The sequence below is a fragment of the Vanacampus margaritifer genome, chromosome 16 (assembly GCF_051991255.1).
Source record: "Vanacampus margaritifer isolate UIUO_Vmar chromosome 16, RoL_Vmar_1.0, whole genome shotgun sequence".
Classification (NCBI taxonomy): Eukaryota; Metazoa; Chordata; class Actinopteri; order Syngnathiformes; family Syngnathidae; genus Vanacampus; species Vanacampus margaritifer.
Window position 1 is genome coordinate 9232973 of NC_135447.1, and position 21411 is coordinate 9254383.

Consider the following 21411-nt stretch of genomic DNA (forward strand, 5'->3'; position numbering starts at 1 on the left):
ACTAATTTGAGAAGTTCCCTGATGATTTCTGAATGATACACGTGGCAAAAGTTTGGGATGCATTAAGATTTATTTATTTGTGTGCGTTTGTCCTGAATATAATTTGTATATTTTTTAAAACTTTTTTAACAGTGCTTTGTGAAAGCATTAGCCCCCGTGATTTTTTTTACCCTTTGACACATTTCAGGCTTCAAACATTAAGATGTGTGTGTGTGTGTGTGTGTGTGAAGAATCAACACTTAAGTGGAATAAAATAGTGAAGTGGAACAAAATGCATGCAATATTTTCAAATTTCTTTACAAATAAAGAACTGAAAAATAGGACACTCCATTTTCTCTCAGTGCAGCCAAGTGGCTTCAGAGGTGATGATTTCTGGGTGATCCATGTGGCAAAACATTTTTTTATTTTTAAGAATCACCACTAAATAGAACATGATCATGAACAAAATGTATATGACATTTTAAACTTAAAAAAATATATATTATTATTAATATTTTTACACAGAGAAAATACTGTAGGAGATGCAAAAACATTCGCCCCCTTTTCTCTCAGTGCAGCCAATTGGCTCCAGAAATTCCCTGATGATTTCTGGATGATCCATGTGGCAAAAGGTTGGGATGCATCAAGTTTAAGGAAAAAAAATATAACGTCACAAAGCCGAACTGCAATAGCTCAGCAATAACACATCATCAAGACAAGCTTCATGGTGTATTATTTATTCCTCTGCAAAGATGCATGAAAAGGATTATCCGTACAAAGTCAGTGAAGAGATGCTCCAGTTAGGAAGTTTGCACATTGAAGAAACAAGCCATGCGTAAAAAAATAAAATCCAGGTCTGTGACATGGCCAGATGTTGAAGAAAAACAAATCCCAATTACCGCAAGCACCTCTGGCATCGCCGCACGCAAGATGGTGTTGAATGAAGAGATGAATCAGGGCCGGATTATTCACTACACATTCACACAGGACCCTGAGCACAAAAACTTGACCCATGTATATTCATTAAAGAGGATTAATAAAGACATGTAAACCTTTCTGAAGCTTGTGGGCCTTAATAATGGGAGGCAGCTTTTGATTCGGTGCATTAAAGAAATGAATATGATTATGCAACGGGAGTAACATCAGCATACTTTGGCCGCCTGCCATCCGCTGGGATCAATAGCCATTAACACCGATGTGAAGGCAGTCACAAGACAGCGAGGATCTGCATCCCTGCGGAGTGTTTCATCATAATGGGTGGGTGGAGGGGGGGGGGGGGGCTTTTAGTTACAGTAAGAGCAGCCTCTATCATGCGCTGCCTCCCCCCCTCCCTTCTCACCGCTGCTGCCGAGCTATGCCTCTTGACTGACAATGTCATCAGGGCGCTTGGATGTAAACACACCCAGCAGACTGGACAATCTGGGTCACTTCCTGGCTGCATTAGAGAAGATATGGCGAGCCAAATGTGTTAGGATGTACACACACACACACACATCTCATCACTTGATAAAAACAGGCCACCGGTGGTGATGAAATCCACCAAGAAGCACAGGTAGTAAAGATGATGAAAGGAGCCTGTGACGAGGGAGGACATGTCTTTTCTTTTTTTTTTGCTCTACTTCTTTTCCCCTTCTCTCTTGTGGGCGCGCATTGTTCATTAAAAGGCAGGCGCCATCATGCAATATTGACACTGGCTTGCACAAACTTTGGGATTTAGAGGAACTCTGCAGACTGTGACTACGCTGTTCCAACTCAGCCAGTTAGAAAGGACGGCTTTCTTTGAAAGTGTCCATGCGATTCTTCAAAGATGACGATGGGACAGGCAGGCTGCACAGCTCAGGCTACTTTGGATGTGTTTTCGTCGACCACTACAAGAGCATGAAGTAGCAGGGCACACAGAAGAACAATTTTTTTTTTTTTTTAATCTGAAAAATTCTGAGGTATACTTGATTATTAGCGATACTATATGTCAGGGGTGGGCAATTGGCAATTTGGCCACACAAAATTCATTCCAACTATTTCAATTAGTTTAACATTTTTTCCACTTTTGTTAAGAGTATGAAAACCTAGAATTTTTTTTTATTGTACATTTATAACAGATATAAAATGTGTGATTAATCGTGAGTTAAATATTTAAGTCATGCGATTAATTACAATTAAAAATTTGAATCATCTGACTTGATTTAAAAAAAAAAAAGATTACTAAAAATTAGGGGTGTTAGGCGATTTTTTTTTTTAATCAATTAACTCTGACTGCCAAAAACGTTAAATAACGTTTAGTAAAATCCTATGGAGGAGTGCCAAAGACGTTAAAAGACGTTTGTTTCAAAACAGAGGTGAAACTAACCATTTTCTATTGTTGATTACTCAAAAACGGAATAAGGTAGAAACAAACTTTTTTTTCTGATGAAAGATGAGAGTCCAATCTTTCATTTGGTAGTATGTGTGTTTCCATAGTCCAAACACAATTTTCTGTGGACCTTGAAAGATCAGTCAAAATGCTTAAATCGGCTGGCACCCACGGCATCCCTTTTCTGAAAACGTCTGGCAGTCAAAGAGTTAATCACATGAATTCACTAGTTAACTCACAATTAATCACAAATGTTATATCTGTTCTAAGTGTACAATAAAAAAAAGTTTACTCTTGTCAACAAAAGTGGGGGAAAAAATGTTAAACAAATAGAAAAAGTTGAAATGAAATTTTGACGTCTATAGCCGCCAATGGCAGTGAATGAGTTAATCAGTTAGTTTGCTATTAAGTAGTTTGAATGTTTTTTTCTTAACTTTGCATTGTGGGAGAAGAAAGAAAAAAAAGTCATAGTATCTCGTTTTGTTGTTGTTTGCATCAATACCCTTTGTTTAGGATCGTGCATTAATGGATTTATACATGTATTGAGGAATGTACCATGAAAAATTAAATACCTATATTAACAGCATGTATTTTGGTTTTATGACATCTATTTTTACTATTAACTAGCAAAAAAAAAGATAATATCTCCCCTTATAAAGCAATTTCTCCCAATGTTTCAACCAAGGACGGCTCATGTGATTAGAAAAATCTCACTGCACATCAAGAAACAAAAATGTCACCAAAATATTTACTAAAATAATGATGAGCTTGTCTCAGTTTACTGACATATTTACTTTGGTCAGTATCAAATCTTGAGTCTGCTCGTTTGAACACGAAGTTTGATATAGAACCTGCCTGTCTTTTTTTTTTTTTTTTTCCCCAGGAGAGTTCAATATTGTTCATTCATTTTGACATCATCATTGCTCTCCTTTTTTTTTTTTTTAAACAAATAAATTAAAAAAATTTAATGTTTTTTTTTTTAAATATATATACATATACACACACACACATATATATATATATATATATATATATATATATATTTTTTTTTTGTATGTGGGTGAGTATGTGTATGTGCGTGTGTGTGTGTGTGTGCGTGCAAGCGTGTGTCTATTCATCAGTTCACCTAAAGCCCATTAAAAAAAAATCCCATACTAATAATATAATATAATAATAAATTGCCAAATGCAGAAACATCAATGTAAGTTATCACGATGTAGTGGCTCTCGCTAACAGACAGAATTAAGTAACCAGAATTAGGTTAAAAAATTCTATATACGTAGACCATGTTTCTATAAATTTTGATATTTGGTTTTTATTTGAGGCAGATATTTTTTCCATTAAAATGTGATTTATGAGGAGGTTAGACCATTGGTCGATATTCAGAGTTTGTTTATTTTTCCAGTTAACAAGAATTGTTTTTTTAGCGATAGTAAGGGCTACAAGTGTAGATTGAAATTGTTTATGTGGTAAGTCAGTTGTTGTTAGGTCACCTAGCAAACACAAGTTTGGAACCTGCCTGTCTTTATACATTGCCGGCATAGATAGATGCAAAAAGATACATTTGTAGTAGTACATTCATTTTAAATCACTGCTGTAAAGGATGAAATGATTACCTGTCTTGGTCGTGTAGATCAGAGTTGTCTCAGCACGAGCCACATCGTTATGACTGTGAAAATAAATATACAACACAGTAGACACACCATCATATTATTACAAATACACAATCGTCCCGGCAATTGATTAAAAAAAACAAAAAAACAAGTTTAAATCATAAGTGATGGAAAATTGTGGGCACACAAATAGTTAAGTATATAACCATTGTTCATTATTGTAAAAAGCAATTTAGTGAAGGAAAAAATAGGCTGGTAATATGTTAAAAGTGAAGAAAACCTGCAATTTCAGTACAGAACGAAAAGAATAAACTTGTGTGGGCCACAAAAATGGATGCGGCGGGCCAACTCAGTCCCCCGAGCCGCCAGCTTGACACAAGCGGCGTTGCTGGTATAATATTGCCGAAATCTACTCTGAGCACAACAGGCCCCAAATGAAGGGGAATCAGAGGCAGGACAGTAATGTGCCGTAATGAGAGCATAATGAGGATAGAACGCTGTGGACCAAACTCACCTCATGATTACACAAACCTTTTGTTCCCTGGTAACAGTGCGAAGCGCTCGTCTCGGACACCATATGTCGCTATTAAGGATTTAATCGGCCGGGAGCAGGTGGGCAGACTGGCCGACGCTTCCGTCTGTCACGGTGCCAGCAGAGGGAGAGCGTGCCAGTTTCCAGGTAGCGGATTGTTTACACCGGCAGTAAACAATCTACAGCTGACAGGTGTCACTGGGAATCTTTCCAATCAATCACAGGGAAGAATCTGAACATCTAACAGAGCAAAAATGTTAAGCGCTAATGATTCCACCGATTCCACTTACTTTAAAAACCATGTTTATTAAATTTAGAAAACACCACTTTTGTTAACAGTTTTGTAGCAATCGCGGGAAAGTACAACTGAAGGAGTGCTGTTTAGGCGGGCCTGGTCCGAGCCCTGAGCTTGTCCTGGTGAGCCTCTGCTGCTTCACGCGCCGACAGACATACGGCAGGCGGCGAAATCAGGTAGAAAAGTTGATTTGCAAAGTCCCTTTTATCTTAATCGGTTGCCGTTAGTGTAGCGGGATGTCGGCTTAACCGCTTGAGGGGCTTCTGCACAACTGTAGGACTGAGGGACGCAGTACTGACTTAGTCCGAAGAGGAAGTGCAAACAATGTCTATGTGTGTTTGTTGGGGAGTTAACAGGGTTTATGGGGGTGTGACCAAAATAGGGCTCCCCCCATCACTCATCAAGGCGCTGAAAGCGGCGACTCTCTGGACGGCGAGCCTGAGATATCTTCCGGCGGGAACACCGTGAGCGTGCAGGCTCGAATCCCGCCGAGCGACTCGGGTAAGTCAAACACTTTGTGCCACTCGTCTTTCTCGGGGTCGTACTTCTGAACTATTTCCACCATGCAGCGATTGTTCCACGAGTATCCGCCCACCACGTAGATTTTATTCTCAAACACGGCCACGCCCACGTCGCTCTGGCCCCGCAACATGGCGGCGATCGGGGTCCATAAGTCCAGGGCGGGGGAGTAGTACTCGCAGCTGAGCACGTCGTCGTAGTCGCTGGTGCCCCGGAAGTGGTTGCCGCCGATGACGTAGAGGCGGTCGCCCACCGTGCACATGCAGTGGAGGCCGCGCACGGTGGTCATGGGCGCCTTCTGAGTCCATTTGTCTGCATCTGGGTCAAAGCACATCAGCTCCTTCTGAAAGGTGTCGTGAGTGATGCCGCCTGCAGCGAGAAGAGAAGGCTAATTAGCCTCCATGCCAACCACCAGAGGCGGCGAGTGTGACGGGATGAGCCAATCTGACTCACTCGCGAGCGAGTCGCATGTTGTGTAAGCGGGCCAAGCAGATGAAAAATGCGGTCGCATTCAGTGGTGTCATAAATGATGGGGGGGGGGGGGAAACCTCAAGTCATTTGGCATTCACTCTACAGTGAACTGATGACTACAAAAGTGGAGGGCTGCAATGTGCTCACGCAAACATGCACAAACAGACTGGAGACGTCGAGACGCACAAAGCTGAGGCAAAGTGGGGAGGAAAGGCAAAAAAAAAACAAAACAGGACATGTCTACAGGGAAGGCTTAAAATAAAGAGGAACACAATCCCAGCATGCATTTGGGTAGAAGCAAGCCCATCCCCGCCCCACTCGCACCCCCCCTCAGGCAGAAAGACTCTAAGCGAGAGCGGCGAAGATTTGCAGCGAATCCACAGCAGAAACCGCTTCGGATGCTGCCCTCGGATCGCGTGCTCGCTCGATTGAAGACGCTTGAGCCGCCTTTTCGGGCTGGCCACGTGGCGCCTACTCGAGTGATCAAGTCAGACTTTCTTTCAACAACTGGCCCACACAGTGAATACACTGAGGAGATATCCAGCCATCATTCATTTTTTCCCCCATTTTCAATTCCTAATATATTTTCCACATTTCAATTTTAGGATCTGATAACAGAAGAAGCAAGAATGTATACCAGGGTTACGATCTCTAAAGGGATACTTGACTCATTTAGCCATTTTCAGCAGTAAGAAGATAATATTTTGTATATAATTATTGTGATAAATGCCTTTAAAAAACACATTTTGCCACTTGCTGTCAACTGAAGATGACATCATGCATGCTCAGGAAACATGAGCCAATCATGAGTGACTCAATGTGTTTTTAAAGGTATTAATTGTACATGAAAAATAATAAAATTATCAAATTAAATTCTAGATAAAATCTGAACTTTTCATGACTGAAAATGGCTCAATGAGTCAAGGATCCCTTTAAGCAGCAAAATCCATCCATTTTATCCAACTCGGGGAGCGGCCATTTTGGGATTTGCTGTCGAACGAATGTGACATAGCAGTGCTCGGGTACAGGCCAATCAAGCCACAGCTGTTCTCTGCGTTCGGCCATGAGAAATTTGCAAGCTCAACAGTGATTGGTTGTTACCTGAGCAACTGTGATGTCATTTTCAACAGAGAGGAAAAGACAAAATGGCCACCCCTGAGATGGATCAAAATGGGTGGATTTTGCTGCTTAGTTCTTATTCCACAAACACATTATTAATCAGAAAACCAAAAAAGGTATTGTAAGGATTTTTATTTTTATTTTTTGCTTTAATAACTGCGTGAAAAAAAGGCATGTATGGTCTGACGTAATAGTAAAAATTGGTAAATTAAAAATGTGTCAATTTTGAGGGAGGCAGTCTTGTCAGCGGACAACACACTGCACGCCTGTTGGCGTAAGAAAATTATTTTAAAGAATAGAACATTAAACGTACTTAAAACTACTTTGGGGGAAAACACACACAACAGAAATGTGTTATTAGTTCAACTTTGTGTTTAACATATTCAAATCTGTCCAACTAGTTTCCATAAAACTTTGTGGTAGCAGGCGGCAAACACACACAAAAAAAGCTATTTTATTTGAAGATTAAGAAAAGTAGATTTAAGATGATTTTGAATGTTTGTTTGTTTTTATTTATAATGTGCCAGTCTGAAAACTGTTCAAAATCCAGGACATAACGCGTAGCCTTGGTCTGTATTCTTCTGTGTGACATTCTACTTCTAGTTATAAATGAGTGGGAAGTTGTCGAACAACAAACTCAAAGCTCGTTTAAATCCTGAAAAAATAAAACATAAATAACCTCTAACGGATCGTTTTTTATTTCCTTTCAATATGACCTCATCATTTTCACCTGTTTCCCCGCAAACATAAACAAACTCGTCACATTGTCAGGTTCAATGTTAGGCCGTCAGCCGAAGAACGTATAAGAGCTTGCATTAAATTAAAAACAACCCCTCAAAAGACACAACGCCAGAATGGCTGATTTTATATAAAAGTGCTGTACAATCATCCTTCGCACCTCCTCAGTCAGCCCACTGCATCTTGGAGGCGTGTTGTGTGAAAGCCAACCAACACTTAACCTCGTGTAACCTACAACAAGCATAAGGCATTTTATTGAATCCCTTCGTGAATAACTCGCCGGATGATCAAAAATATAAAATATGACTGAAACTGGTAATTTGGGGTAAGTTTACCCACCGGAGCACTAGGCAAAGTGAAAAAGCATTTTCAACCGCAGAACCTCAGCATGCTCGCTCGAACTGCGGTCCAGAGGCGCGGCGGCTCTCGCCGCTCCACTACTCGCATCTTGAACTGCGCCACACCACTTGAGCTGTGACGGTCCGTGGGCTGAGTGCATTTGTCAGGTTCATCCAGCTGACGGAATACCTTCAGACAGCCGAGCGGCGCGGCCATACAACGGGAGCTGATCCGCTGTGACAGACCAACACAGAAGTGCACTTCAGCGTGGATCACCTTGCACAGCGGCCTCTAATCCCCCCCCCCGAGACCCCAGGGTGCTGCAGGGCCTCGGTGCAGCAAAATTTCTCTAATTGGCCATTTACCTGGCCTTAAGCATTTAAAGCCCTGCGCTATATTTAAGACTTTTTCAGAAGCGGCACTTGAAATCTAAGATCCTCATCATAATATGCAACAGCATAATACAACTAATCAAACTATGCTCACCACTCATCCACTTATATATATATATATATATAATCCAACCACACAAATTAATGCATGTTGGATGGAAGGCATGGTACTGCTTCAAATTCATGCAGCAGAAAAAAAATGTGTTAGCAACGCAACCCTGCAGGCTGTAAGCCATTGAGAGGTAGCTGGCTAAAAGCAGATTAGTGGTCGTGTGACCCCTGCTATTCGTTCCTTCGCTTAATTTGTTTGATGAACTGGAAAATTGAAGGTAAATAGATTGAGGGCGTGCTTCCGCACCACATAAGATGGTCGCACGGTTTTGATAACAAGCAAAAATAATATACGGGAAATATTTGATTTATCATGTTGACGGATTGAGTCAAAACTTAATTTAAGATTATTAAAATAAATTAGCTCATAAAAGGGAAAGTAAACGCAAAAAATGATTTATAAAAAATTTCTATGCAGGCTCTAAACAGGGTATTCTGATTAATATTGTGTGAACTATGAAATAAGCAGCAAAATCCATGTGTTTTTATTCATCTCGGGTGGCCATTTTGCCTGTTGCTGTCCACCGAAAATGACATCACAGGTAATAACCAATCACGGCTCAGCTTGCCGATGTCACCTGACAGGTGAGCCGTAAATGGTTATTACCTGCCAACGTCAAATGACCAAACTTGGAAAAATAGGTGACTGGTCGTTACCAGAGTAAATGTGATGTCATTTTGCAAAATGGCCGCTCCCTAAAAAAAATGGGTGGATTTTGAGTCTTAATATTCTACAAAGGCAATATTAATCTGAACGCCGTGTTAAGACTAGTGGGGTCGCATACAATGATAATGTAAAGATTTTTTTTTGTCTTGACTTCCCCTTTCCAAGTCAAAGATGAATATGTCACCTCTAAACTACTCCGGGTCTGCTCCAATGCGCGGGTGCTGTCTGAGCATTAGTCACAAACTACTCATGTGTATTCCTTTGGAGGATCATGCTCAGCTCACGCTCTCTCGAACTAACCTGGCTGGATCAAAGCCATTCCGAAAATGTAGCCCGAAAAAACAAGCGTCGCTATAAACTGTCAGTCTCCATCATGCATGCTGCTGTAAGAACGCAAGCACCCACAGCCGGTACGGATTCACACACAGGATCTTCCATGTGACACCTCCCACACAGGCTTCATCCAGTTATCACCCCCCCACCCCACCCGACTTCCGTTGTAAAAATTTGCTCAGGATTTGTCACACACAAAGAAACTAGGGCTCATCTCCATAGCGCAGGATATGCCGCTTTCAATCCCATGAAGTGAACAACTACGGGTGTGACACCCCAAATGAAGCAAGCCAAAAAGACCAATGCTTAAGTCTATCTTTACCCACCAAACATATATAAAAAGATGAATTGGTCTTAGTCTTCTTTTACATCTACTGGTACTACTTTGATTGCTCTGGTCCAATTCTGTCAAATGAAATTGCTTCCTCTCCCCACGAAAGGTAAAAAATCTGAGCAAAAACAAAATGTGTCACAACAACCATGCGATTGCAACCCATCTCTTATTTGTCAGCAAGAGAACAGCAGAAAAGCAGAAAAAAAGACTTATTTTAAACGGTAACCATTGAGTGAAAACATACAGCAACATTATTTCAGCGAATAACAATCCTATGTTAATATCCTGGGATATATTTTGACTGTTCACACCCACCACTGTAGTGTACTGGAAGAAGACAACTTGGAAAAGGTCATTTCTGAACACGCCAATTAGATTTCCTAAAAGACTAAATGGCTTATTCCCCATAATTAAACAGTGCCGTGTGTGTACTTTGTTTGGAACCACAGGTGGCCTGGTACAAATGATTTGGTCCATAACCAAATAATTGTGTTCACACCTGACCAAACAAATTGTATCAAGTGGGAAAGCAAGACAAGGACATCTTAGTCTTTTCTGGACCAATTAAGTGAAATTAGATCAATTTTTCTCCTGCCTATTTAAATTTCTGATTAAAATCTCAGACAGGTTTGAAAGTTAACTGAAAGTTGCTTAAGGAGGTTTTTCTATGTTAACTCTTTGACTGCCAGACGTTTTCAGAAAAGGGATGCCGTGGGTGCCAGCCGATTTAAGCATTTTTGACTGATCTTTCAAGGTTCACAGAAAATTATGTGTTTGGACTATGGAAACACACATACTACCAAATGAAAGATTGGACTCTCATCTTTCATCAGAAAAAAAAGTTTGTTTCTACCTTATTCCGTTTTTCAGTAATCAACAATAGAAAATGGTTAGTTTCACCTCTGTTTTGAAAAAAAAAAACGTCTTTTAACGTCTTTGGCACTCCTCCATAGGATTTTACTTAACGTTATGTAACGTTTTTGGCAGTCAAAGAGTTAACTACGTTCATATTAATAATGGTGAAAATTGAATGTTCTTTCTGTTGATGAAAAGTGAAGAATAGTGAAGTCTGACACCAATAAATTGGTCCAGGATTAAAAACGCTGACATTCCAAGAAAATCGTACTGTTAAATAATTGACTCAGAGGGCAAACGGGTTCACTCAGATAAAGCCATATTAAGGAAAGTTTCTGTCAGGAAAATGCATCCTATTAAAAAGAGCAGCTGTTAAATAACCACAGATAAGCAATGAGCGAGCAGGGACTTGAATTGAAGCCGCTGTCGTCCCGGGTGTGCCAAGAACCTCTCAATGTGGGATCCTCCAAAGACTTGGGAGTCGTTCTGCCACCTAACCAATCAACCGATGGTTGGTGAAAGGCCACCATGTCCCGAAAAAAAACAGCATCAGCAGCATTGAGGTGGCATAAGTGGCATTTTGGGCTAAGGTGTCAAAATAACCTCTGCATAATAGGTGGAATTACTAACTGAATATCTTGTCATGACATGAAAAGAACTTTCTGCCTTTCACAACAAAATAATTCTCATGCAAGCCAATGCGGCATCCCACGCTGCATAAATGACAATTGAAGCATTAGCGGATATAAATGGGAGAAAGCGTCATCCTCTGACATCAAACCTTTTCAGATCCTGCAGATAATCTTTAAATGGAAGATATATAAATGTGGATTAACAGATATACAGCCAATCGTAATTTCAAAGGAGTGTGGAAATGTGGAAACTATCTATGATTGAAATAATCGTTAATTTGATATCGATGTTATCATGAAACGAGGTATCTTTGTGTAATAAAATGATTTTTGTTTGTGGTAAGCCTTTTTTTTTTTTTTAACTGTAAAATAATTTACAACACTACATTTTGAATAATTTTGGTGAAAAATACTGCCATCATTTTGGTGGTTGTTTAAAAAAAACAAATAGATAATTGTTTATGGTTAAAAAATGAACCAAAACAGAATATTCATAATTATTTGGAGCAGTGTTCATCTTAATTTTTTTTTTTTTACATCTCATACAAAATAACTAACACAGCATTTGCTGCTGCTTTTTTTTTCTTTTTTTTTTATTGTGGTTCATCAGACAATCGTCCCAAACAGTCTCATAGCAAGCAAGTCTCAAAAGGTTATGTTTAGGTCTGATGATGAAAATGCCATTGTGAACTCAAATATGGGCAATGAGCACCCTTTGTGTGTGTGTGCTGGCCTAGACCTAGCTACTAAAAACACATCCTTGTCCTCCCACGCAATTTAATCAAGAAAAAAATGTGTATGGAAAATGATGAAAATAAAAATCATGTTAAGAAAAATGGCATTGAAAATGGAAAGTGCTGGGTTTGAGGTCTAACATCTCAATGAAAATAATAATGCATTTAAGACGATGACACATTTAATTGTAAGATGGTCGCAACTTACCTGAAATATACATATAGCCGCCATACACCGTCCCAGCATGTCCATAGTGAGGCTCATTCATTTTGGCAACGTACGTCCATTCATTCGTCCTTGGGTTGTAGCACTCCACAGTAGCTTTAAGACGACCAAGGGGGGGGGGGGGGACGTATTAGTATAAAGTAGGTCAAGACACAACTAAGGAGGACAAACGGCAGCAAATGAGACCTTGGAGGGTCTCAGCGTGGGAGCTGAAACACAACTTTTGAAACGCGGGCGGCACATCCTAAAAAACACATCAGCAGGGAGCGAACAGGAAATTGGAAGATAGTAAGACTGTGAAATCATTTCTGTCAAAGTTCCTGAGGATATTAAAAAAAAAAAAAAAAAAAAAACTGCAACGATCTGGAAACGAAACCTGTGATCATTCATGGAATGTTTACAGGTTGTGTAAATTTGCTGAGTTTGTGCGCCTTTTTTTGTGCTTCAGCTACTTTAGTCTTCATAACATGAGAGTAAGTTTGAAGGCTGTGCAGAGCATTGAGAAACAACTGCATTCTTATTTTCCCTTATTAGCGACGTGACTGAATAAAGAAAAAAATAATTGACAGCAGAAGGCAAGGAGAATGCACCCAATTATTACAATATTGAAATGACGAACACAACATAAGGCTTTTATCAAACAACAACACTTAGTGGTGAAACGTTTATGGCTTGTGTCATTTTAGTGCCACAACAAAACTATGAGAAATAATTAAATTAGTCAGAAGATTTACTGGCGAGTCTTATCTATCCCGCAGGCAAGCAGAGGGTTTCTTCTCAGTGGGTGGGACGAATAAATACTTTGCCTACTCATCACTGGTCATTAAAAGTGACCTTGAGCTTGTGCAGTCATACAATAGAAGAAGCAAAAATATATTGAAGCTTAAACACTTGAATATTGAGGATTTACACCTGAACATCATGTTTGCTGCCTTTCTAGTTATTGGATGAAAAGCGCTATTGTGATTAGCGTGACCTTAATAGCCTGCAGGGTTTTTTTTTTCCCCCCCTCACAAATCTTAATGGAACCAGTGCGCAGCCAGGAGAGAACTGGCAGTAGTGGATCGAGCCAGGGTATTTTTGTGACCTTCAAACTTGGCCCAAAACACAAGGGACAGAACCCAGTAATTGGATCGGCAAGCGACAAGTGTTCTATGGGGGCCGATTAGTCCCAATAATCTCAGGGGATTAAGAAAAGAGGCAAGAAGGAGCGGGAAAAAAAAAAAGCATAAATCTTAGCTTGAGAGATTGCTTTGTTGGAAAAGACCACAAAAAGAGAGACTGACTGATGAGCACCAATAAAAAGGGAACCTTGCTGACTTGGAACACTCTGCTTGATAAAGACCTATAAGAGAAGGTCGTAAAAAGATGTGATTTAATCCTAAAAGACTTATTAAAAACAACTTGACATATATTTCATTGCATTGCCACCATTGACCTTAAAAGACATCCATAGAAACCAGTTACAAGATGAATTCTCTCATTGGTGTGACTGAGACTTACTATAATTACTTTGCCTAGCAAAATGCCTCGAGGTCTGCGCCAAACCCACAAATCCAACAATGTGGTTCAAAAGAACATCTTTAAAATTTTGATCTAATTACATCACTACATATTACGCCTTTGTTCTGTTTCAACTCATTTATTTTAGAGTAAAAATATATAACCCACAAATCCAACAATGTGGTTCAAAAGAACATCTTTAAAAATTTGATCTAATTACATCACTACATATTACGCCTTTGTTCTGTTTCAACTCATTTATTTTAGAGTAAAAAGATATAATTGTAATATACAGAACATGAAAGTCGGAATCGGCCATGAGGTGGACGGCCACTGAATTGGGGTCTTTAGTCTAATTATAAGCTCAGAAAATATGAATGTTTCATGTGGTGGCCATTTTCTAAAAACTCAATTCAAATGGGTGGGTACAGTTGTAACGTGCGGTGGCTGATCAGCCATGGACGGCGCAGCTAGATAGCAAAAAATTAGAGAGCAACAAAAGAACTGGAAGGCCACAGGCTTACTTTTATTAAAAAGGAAACAAACAAAAAAAAGCTGTGGGCTTCTCGGCGCTAACGACACGATAAACGTACGCATCCACGGCGTCAAAAACACTGACAAAGTGCTGCATATGCATAACAAAAACAAGGTGCCACACTGCAGGCTCCTTACTTTGCATATATTTTATATCTCTAAAACTTTTTTTTTTTTTTTTTTGCAGGCTGTGTTTGTGTTTACGCGGAATGAGTTGTATCATTTTTCGCAGGGAGGAAAAAAAGAAACAAACTCACCGAGCTCCCCAGCCGCATTCCTTCCACCGACAGCATAGAGGTGTCCCTTGAGTGCACTGAGGTGGAAGAAGGTCCGCTTCTCATTAAGGCACGCCACCTGCATCCACTTGTTGTAGCGAGGGTCGTAGCGGAACACGGTGTCCACCGCCGTCTTGCCTTTGGTGTCATAGTTGCTTTGGCCCCCCACCACATAGAGGAAGTTGCCGATGACCGCGATGCCGTGCTGGTAGCGCGGCGCGTCCATCGGCGCCAGCGCTTTCCATTCGTGCGCCTTCTCGTCAAACAGACGCAGCTCCTTGCTCACCACCAGCTGCTGCCGCAGGACGCCGCCCAGCGTGACCAGGTGGGCGCTGTCCGAGCGGATGGCTGTCCGTTCCGACTGCATGACCGGCTGCATGTAGGGCATCATTTGGTAGTTGCTAGCTTCCAGTAGAAGGTTGACGCACGTATTGTCTGTGCGCATGAAGTCCACCGTCTGCACGTGGTTGATGAGCTCCTGCGGGTTCATGAGGGGGAAGCGGATGTTCTTCATGAGTTTGGAGGCGTAGTCCATGCGACTGTCTTCGTAGCGTAGCCAGCGGCAAGCCGCCTTGAAGAGGTCCAATTCGGTGCAGTGTTTCAAGCTGTTGCTGGACAGCACAAAGGCCAAGCGCTCAAACGGCAGCTTGACAAACTCGCCGGTGCCCAAAAGTGAGGGGAAGTTTTTCAGTATGAAATTGTTGACGTATTTGTCCACCTCTGTGAGGTTGTATGTGTTTGCGATGCGGCCCACCTCGACGCAGTTGTCAAGGGAAACCTGCAAAGGGGTGACGATGCAAATTTAGTAGGACAAGAGATTGGAATAGTAGCTTCCTCTTTTTTTTTTAAACACACAGAACTAATTCAGTTTGAGCTACCAAAAGCATTTTTTTGCAGACGCAAGCAGTGGACACAAAGTTATTGAGCTCACTAAGAGCCACCTCCACTTTTTGTGTCACTTTAAAGGTACTATTACATGTGTAATGTGATGTGTGAACTAAATGGCAGTGTTTGTTTACCTTAAATGGAAATTGCCAGCGCGCTAATGCTAAATGCGATTGCTAACCGTTTAGCAAAGTCACATTTTGTTGGTGTTTAATAATGCACATGCACAGAAGATAATTAGTACTAATATCCAATCATTTCCCTTCATGTAGATGTATGTATGAAGTTTGTGAACTAAACGGTGGTTAGTGTTTGCTTACCTTAAATGGTCATCGCTAGCACGCTAATGCTAATCGCGATTGCTAATCGTTTAGCATTGGCTAATAAGGCTCGTGCACAGAAGCTAAATAATTAGTCGATATTTATATATCCACTCAATTCAACTCATGTAGATATGATGTATGTGTGAACTAAATGGCGGTTACTGTTTGCTTAACATAAATGGTCATCACTAGCACACCAATGCTAATGGCGATTGGTGACTGTTTAGCGTAGGCTAGTTTTGTTGGTGCTTAATAATGCAATTTTAAAATGAATCAACAGTGACACCCCTTTGTCTTCAATGTAGCCCCATTCAATCCTTCATTCAAAAGCGAGGTAAGTGCTTTGACTCATCCACCGCCATTGATGACGTCAAAAATTCATTTGCATTGTAAATAAGTAAATGAACAGGTAGCTAAAGAAAAAAGGACATTCAAAATAATGTACTGCACAATCGTAGTCGTAAAGCCCTGTGTGCTTGCTTACCCCAGATATAAGAAAGACCTTGCAGAAATCCAACACGGGAAGGATTTGTAAGAAGCTGGCTGCCTCGAGTGTGTCTTGCAGATTCTCCATGTTGAGCGACAACTTGGCTGTGTAGATGAAGTCGATGATCTTCTTCAGGCCTATTCGGTTAACTCCGTGGAGCTTGATGCACATTAAATCCTGTTCTTTCATTCCACCTGCATCAGAGCAAAGCAGAGGATAAGCAAAACAGGAGATACTGCCACACAACTAATACATAATCTTCTTTGATTGGCAGGTCTGTGAGAAGCTGTATCCACGTGATGCTTTAGTATGAAGGATTAAAAGAGTTACATTTAAGAACAAATTCAGTTCCAAAAAATTGGGGTTTTATAAATGCATCCAATCTCCATGCGAATATCACATCTCGTATCCTTAAAAAACATTTGTTATTAATATACTTTCACGCCTTACATGCTGTTCTTTGTGATACCAGTCAGTCGGTACATAATAATTCTGCACCAAGAACTTTATCACAGCCAATTCTTAATAGCTTGGCATTCAGATTCCCACAATGGCGTGGGATGCAAGCAAGAGGTCATTTTTAACAGAACAAGTAATAGTGGCATAACTGGTACGATGTCAAAGCATGGCTTCATTCATGAATCAATGGAAAAAAAATGCTTTACCTAAGAATACAATAGAGGGAAAAAGATTAACCAGCCATTTAATGAATCATCGATGCACATCCCACGCACAAATTATAGCAGGAGGACAAAAGAGAAGAAAATATTCAGAATCATTTCCGACCCACCTGTGAACATGGCTTTGAAATAGTCAGAGGAGGAGGCCATCATTGCTCGATGGACAGGGAAGGCTTCATCGCCATCGCCAGCCACCAAAGTGACATCACATAGCAGTCCCTCTATCCTAAGCTGGTCGAATCCCTACAACAAAGAATTGTCAGATGTTAGGTAGTTGTCACAAAAAGACTAGTCCTATGCTAAGAACTCTGGGTCAATACATACTCCAAAAAATAAAAATCTCATTAACTGCCAGTGACGGCTATAAACGTCAAAAATTTATTTGACCTATTTCTATTAGTTTAACAATTTTCCACTTTTGTTAACAAGAGTATGAAAATCGAGATTTTTTTTTACTGTACATTTAGAACAAATAAAAATTGTGATTAATCGCGAGTTGACTAGTGAAGTCATGCAATTAATTACGATTCAAAACTTTAATCGCCTGAGGCCCCAAATTTGTTATCTTTTTAAAAAAAATAAAAAATTAATTCACGGCCATTGATGTCAAAAATTCATTTGAACTATTTCTATTAGTTTAACATTTTTTTCCCACTTTTGTCAACAAGAGTATAAAAACTTAGAATTTTTTATTGTACATTTAGAACCGATATAAATGTTTTGATTAATCGTGAGTTAACTAGTGAAGTCATGTGATTAATTACAATTTTAAAAAAATCAATCGCCTCTTGCCCCAAATTTTTAATCTTTTTAAAAAATGAATTTATGGCAGTGAATGAGTTAAGTATTTCATACGATACAGTACAAAGAAAATATACAGAATAATTCTATTGTCCTCTCAAGGTTAAAGCCGTCGGGACTGAATTGCGCTCCCACCTGAAGAACCACTGAGCTGTGAGTGTTGCTTGTGAAAAAACGTGTGTTTCCAGTCTTTGATGCCTGAAGGTGAGCACAGATGCCCATATCACCGTAGCCCAGAGCCACTTTCATGTGAGTGTCGTCGTCCTCCACGAGGGATCTATGACGAGAAAGACAATTTGCTTTTACTCGTGCCACTTTTATTTCCACAGCTCCACACAGAACAGCTTGGATTGCCAAACGCTGGATCGGCTCGTGCTTTCACCACATTGCATGTAAACTGGATGCTGATGGTCATAGTGCAACATCATAACAAGAAATGAAAGGGAATGAAAATTGCCTATCAAAATTATCACCATTACCAACATTTTTAGTTTGAATACATTTTGGAAATTAGAAGTTGTAAACAGATTCTCGTGCATGCATGACACCACAAAATGTACTAAAAATGACCAACACAAGAGTTAATAGTGGTGCAATTGTATTAAAACTACCCAATCAGAGGCTCTGGAAATTAATTTCATTAAATGAAAATTTTATTTTGGTCACTGAATAGAAACACACACGCAAACATAAACTAAATTGAAAAAAAATCTCTTGGTCCTTTATAGGGCCCGACCAATTGAATTGCCCCCCCCCCCTTTTTTTTTTTTTGCCGATGCCTATTTTGGTAGGAGAAAAAAATACAGATTACCAATTTATCAATCATCATAAGTCATTGCAATTTTTGCTATTCACGGGCAGGCCTGGTTTCCCCATGAATACAGGAGTGATCGTTTATATATTATAAAAAAAAAACAACAGCAACAACTGTATTTTAATTTGTGAAATTATGAGAGTGAAGTTAATCCTTGTCATGTGTATCATATTTAACAATTTTGTTTACGTTGGACTGTCTTTATTATTATTATTTATTTATTTTTTTGAATGACAGAACCATGGAATGACCTTATCAGCAAATTTCATAATTATACAAGGTATTTGTAGGCTCAATGTGTAATAAATAATGATACAAATGTTACTTAAATGCAGTGTAAATTGTTGGAGGGAATGAATTGGAAAAATAATCGGCAAACGTCGGCCATTTGGCCGATTATCTTGGCAAATGTTTGAAAGGCAGGCGATTTAATCAGTCGGGCTCTAGACCTTTAGGCTACTAAGACAGGTTAGTGCCGTTAGCTAAATACAGTCATAGGAATATGATCTTAAGCTAAAACTTGAGTTAACAATACTGTATTCACAGGACTTACAGGATTCCTAAAATCAAGGCATGTATAGTCAACCTTTCAATTTTTTGTTGTTGTTGTGGATTCATGCATTTTCATTCAGCCACTCCTGCTTGAGGATCCAGACCGAGCCGCCTGCTACTTCAGGGATAATTCCCCGTTTTCCTTACACGGCAGGAATGAGTGGACAGAGTAAATCGCAAAAATCAATTCATCTTGAATCATGTCCAATGTATTCAAGGGAGAGATATGAATAGTCACCAAAAAGGAGAACAATGGAAAACAGCCCATCCTTGTTTATGATTAGAAACCGTGAAATATCAAAGACTTGTGGTCGCCGGTTTGGCAGCATTTCTGAATTTCCCCTCTGGGGATCAATAACATCTTATCTTAATGCCAAAACTGGCCAGACATGACAGACGTAATGTCAAAAATCCTGGTAGATGAAGATAACCTTCACCAATGGTTAATTCTAACATTTCATGTGGTCCCCTACCGCAGTTTGTTTGAAGAGATTTGTAGTTCATCGTACACAGGATATGATTCCTTGTGATGTGTCTCTAACCTTTTGCTGACCTTTTATTCTTGGATATAAAAGATCACATCCAAAAGACAGAATGAGACCAAAAAAAAAAAAAGATTTAATATATGCAGAATTCTTAGGGGATGAACCATTTCCATTTCGTAAATGTGCTGAGCATATTCATGCTCCTAAATGGGGAAGCGGTTTTGAACGGGCAAGTCGCCTCGTCTCGATTGCCAAAATCAGGACCAGCCATGCAGTTCCGACTTTTGCACCATCCAAGGCATCTGCATTGCAGCCTGTAATAAACTGTGTGGGCCATGAATGTGACGTCAGTGCGTGCAAATAAATGGTTACATTACACAAAATGTAACTAACTAACTCAAATAAAGTGAACATGTTCAAATGACCTACGTGACTTTTTTTTTTTCCTTTCTTAGCTTCGGAGCAGCTCTTGATTGCGCTCGTTTTTAATGCGTAGTGACATTTTTGTGTCTAGACTCAGGCAAGAAACTAATGAGTGCAAAGTGCACAGCTGTGCGATGCATAAAGAAAATTATTCAACAACTGGGCCGGGGCAACATTGAACTAGATTTTTAGAATTAATTAAGAGCATGTTTCTAGAAACAATAGTGTTTCTTTGTTAGAGGTTAGGAGGAGGCAAAAGCAGAAATTATTCATAAGAGGTTGGGGTCTGAATGCGTGCGTGCGTGGTTTTTCTTTCTAATTACCGTAATAAAGGTGAAATGATTGTTTCAGAGAACAAACATTTGATGGAAAATATCCTGGTTGTGCATTCATTCATATTTGATAAAAATAATGTTCGTGTGTCATGACATAACATTTGGCTAAATGAATGAAATCAGTAAGATAATGTTTCGGTTACTGAGTTTCAAACGGCAACACTAATATGGATATCAGCTGTTATCAGGCTCCCGTAAAGAGACAGGCAGTATTTTAAAACGATAAAGAAGTCAGTTTATCACCAGAAGGAATCTCTTACAACGAACCTTCTATCTTCGCAGAGATTTATTCGCACCTTCGGTGAATAAAAGGTTTAAAAAATATTACCGCTATCCTCCACTGGGTAGGATGACAGAATTGTCAGGGGTATCCCACACTATAAATGCCGCTTGGCGTGATTTTGATACAATAGTGTTTTACAAAAAATGTCTGGCACAGCATAGCAGTAAATCTCAAGCAGGCTTGTGTGCGCAGGCAGACCATCAAATGTAGCAGACTAACTTTGTTGGAGCGATGAGGCAATTCTCAGTCCCTAAGTGAAGAGACATTTACAGTATGTGTTTTTACTATTTAGTAAAACCGACATTCCCATGTGCTTTGTGCAAATTTTATTTAATATTTTTGTAATCCAGAAAGCTTCGGAAGGCTATTAAATGTTTCCCAGGCTATTGGCCAACAATATAGCTCATCTTTGTGTTCAATTAGCAGATTTGAGCTATAATAGAACACATAAAAATAATTGAACACAACAAAAGGATAAGGTCATTTAAAACTGCTGACTTAACAACAATTCAACAATCGACAAATATGAGGATATTATGTCTAAAGGCAATGTTTCTTTTAGTGCTGTCACTATCGAATATTTCTAGAATCGAAAAATCTATCAATTATTCAATTGACTTTATTTTAATTTTGCATTCAAGTGTATTATAAAAGCATGTTTTCCCGCCTGATTACTGTTTATTCATAAGTGACTGATGGTCATTTCGTACTCCGTATAGTGATTTTTAAAAAAAAAAAATTTAAGGGGCACGGGAAGCTTGATGTGCTATGTTATTGGTTCGGTCATTCTTT

The 21411-nt window shown here is 39.6% G+C and overlaps 1 protein-coding gene across 7 annotated transcripts in view; it reads right to left on the reverse strand.

Moving 5' to 3' along the window:
* Positions 1-4760: 4760 nt before the first annotated feature.
* klhl13 (kelch-like family member 13) overlaps positions 4761-21411 on the reverse strand; it is a 31120-nt gene continuing 14469 nt past the window's right edge. For all 7 annotated transcript variants that reach the window (XM_077546519.1, XM_077546518.1, XM_077546515.1 and 4 more), the window contains 6 exons: positions 17863-18004; positions 17037-17169; positions 16244-16440; positions 14534-15329; positions 12222-12335; positions 4761-5657 (listed from right to left, as the gene is read on the reverse strand). In XM_077546519.1, coding sequence (XP_077402645.1) covers positions 5170-5657; positions 12222-12335; positions 14534-15329; positions 16244-16440; positions 17037-17169; positions 17863-18004 — 1870 coding nt within the window. In that variant the 3' untranslated portion in view covers positions 4761-5169. The remainder of the gene's footprint in view (positions 5658-12221; positions 12336-14533; positions 15330-16243; positions 16441-17036; positions 17170-17862; positions 18005-21411) is intronic.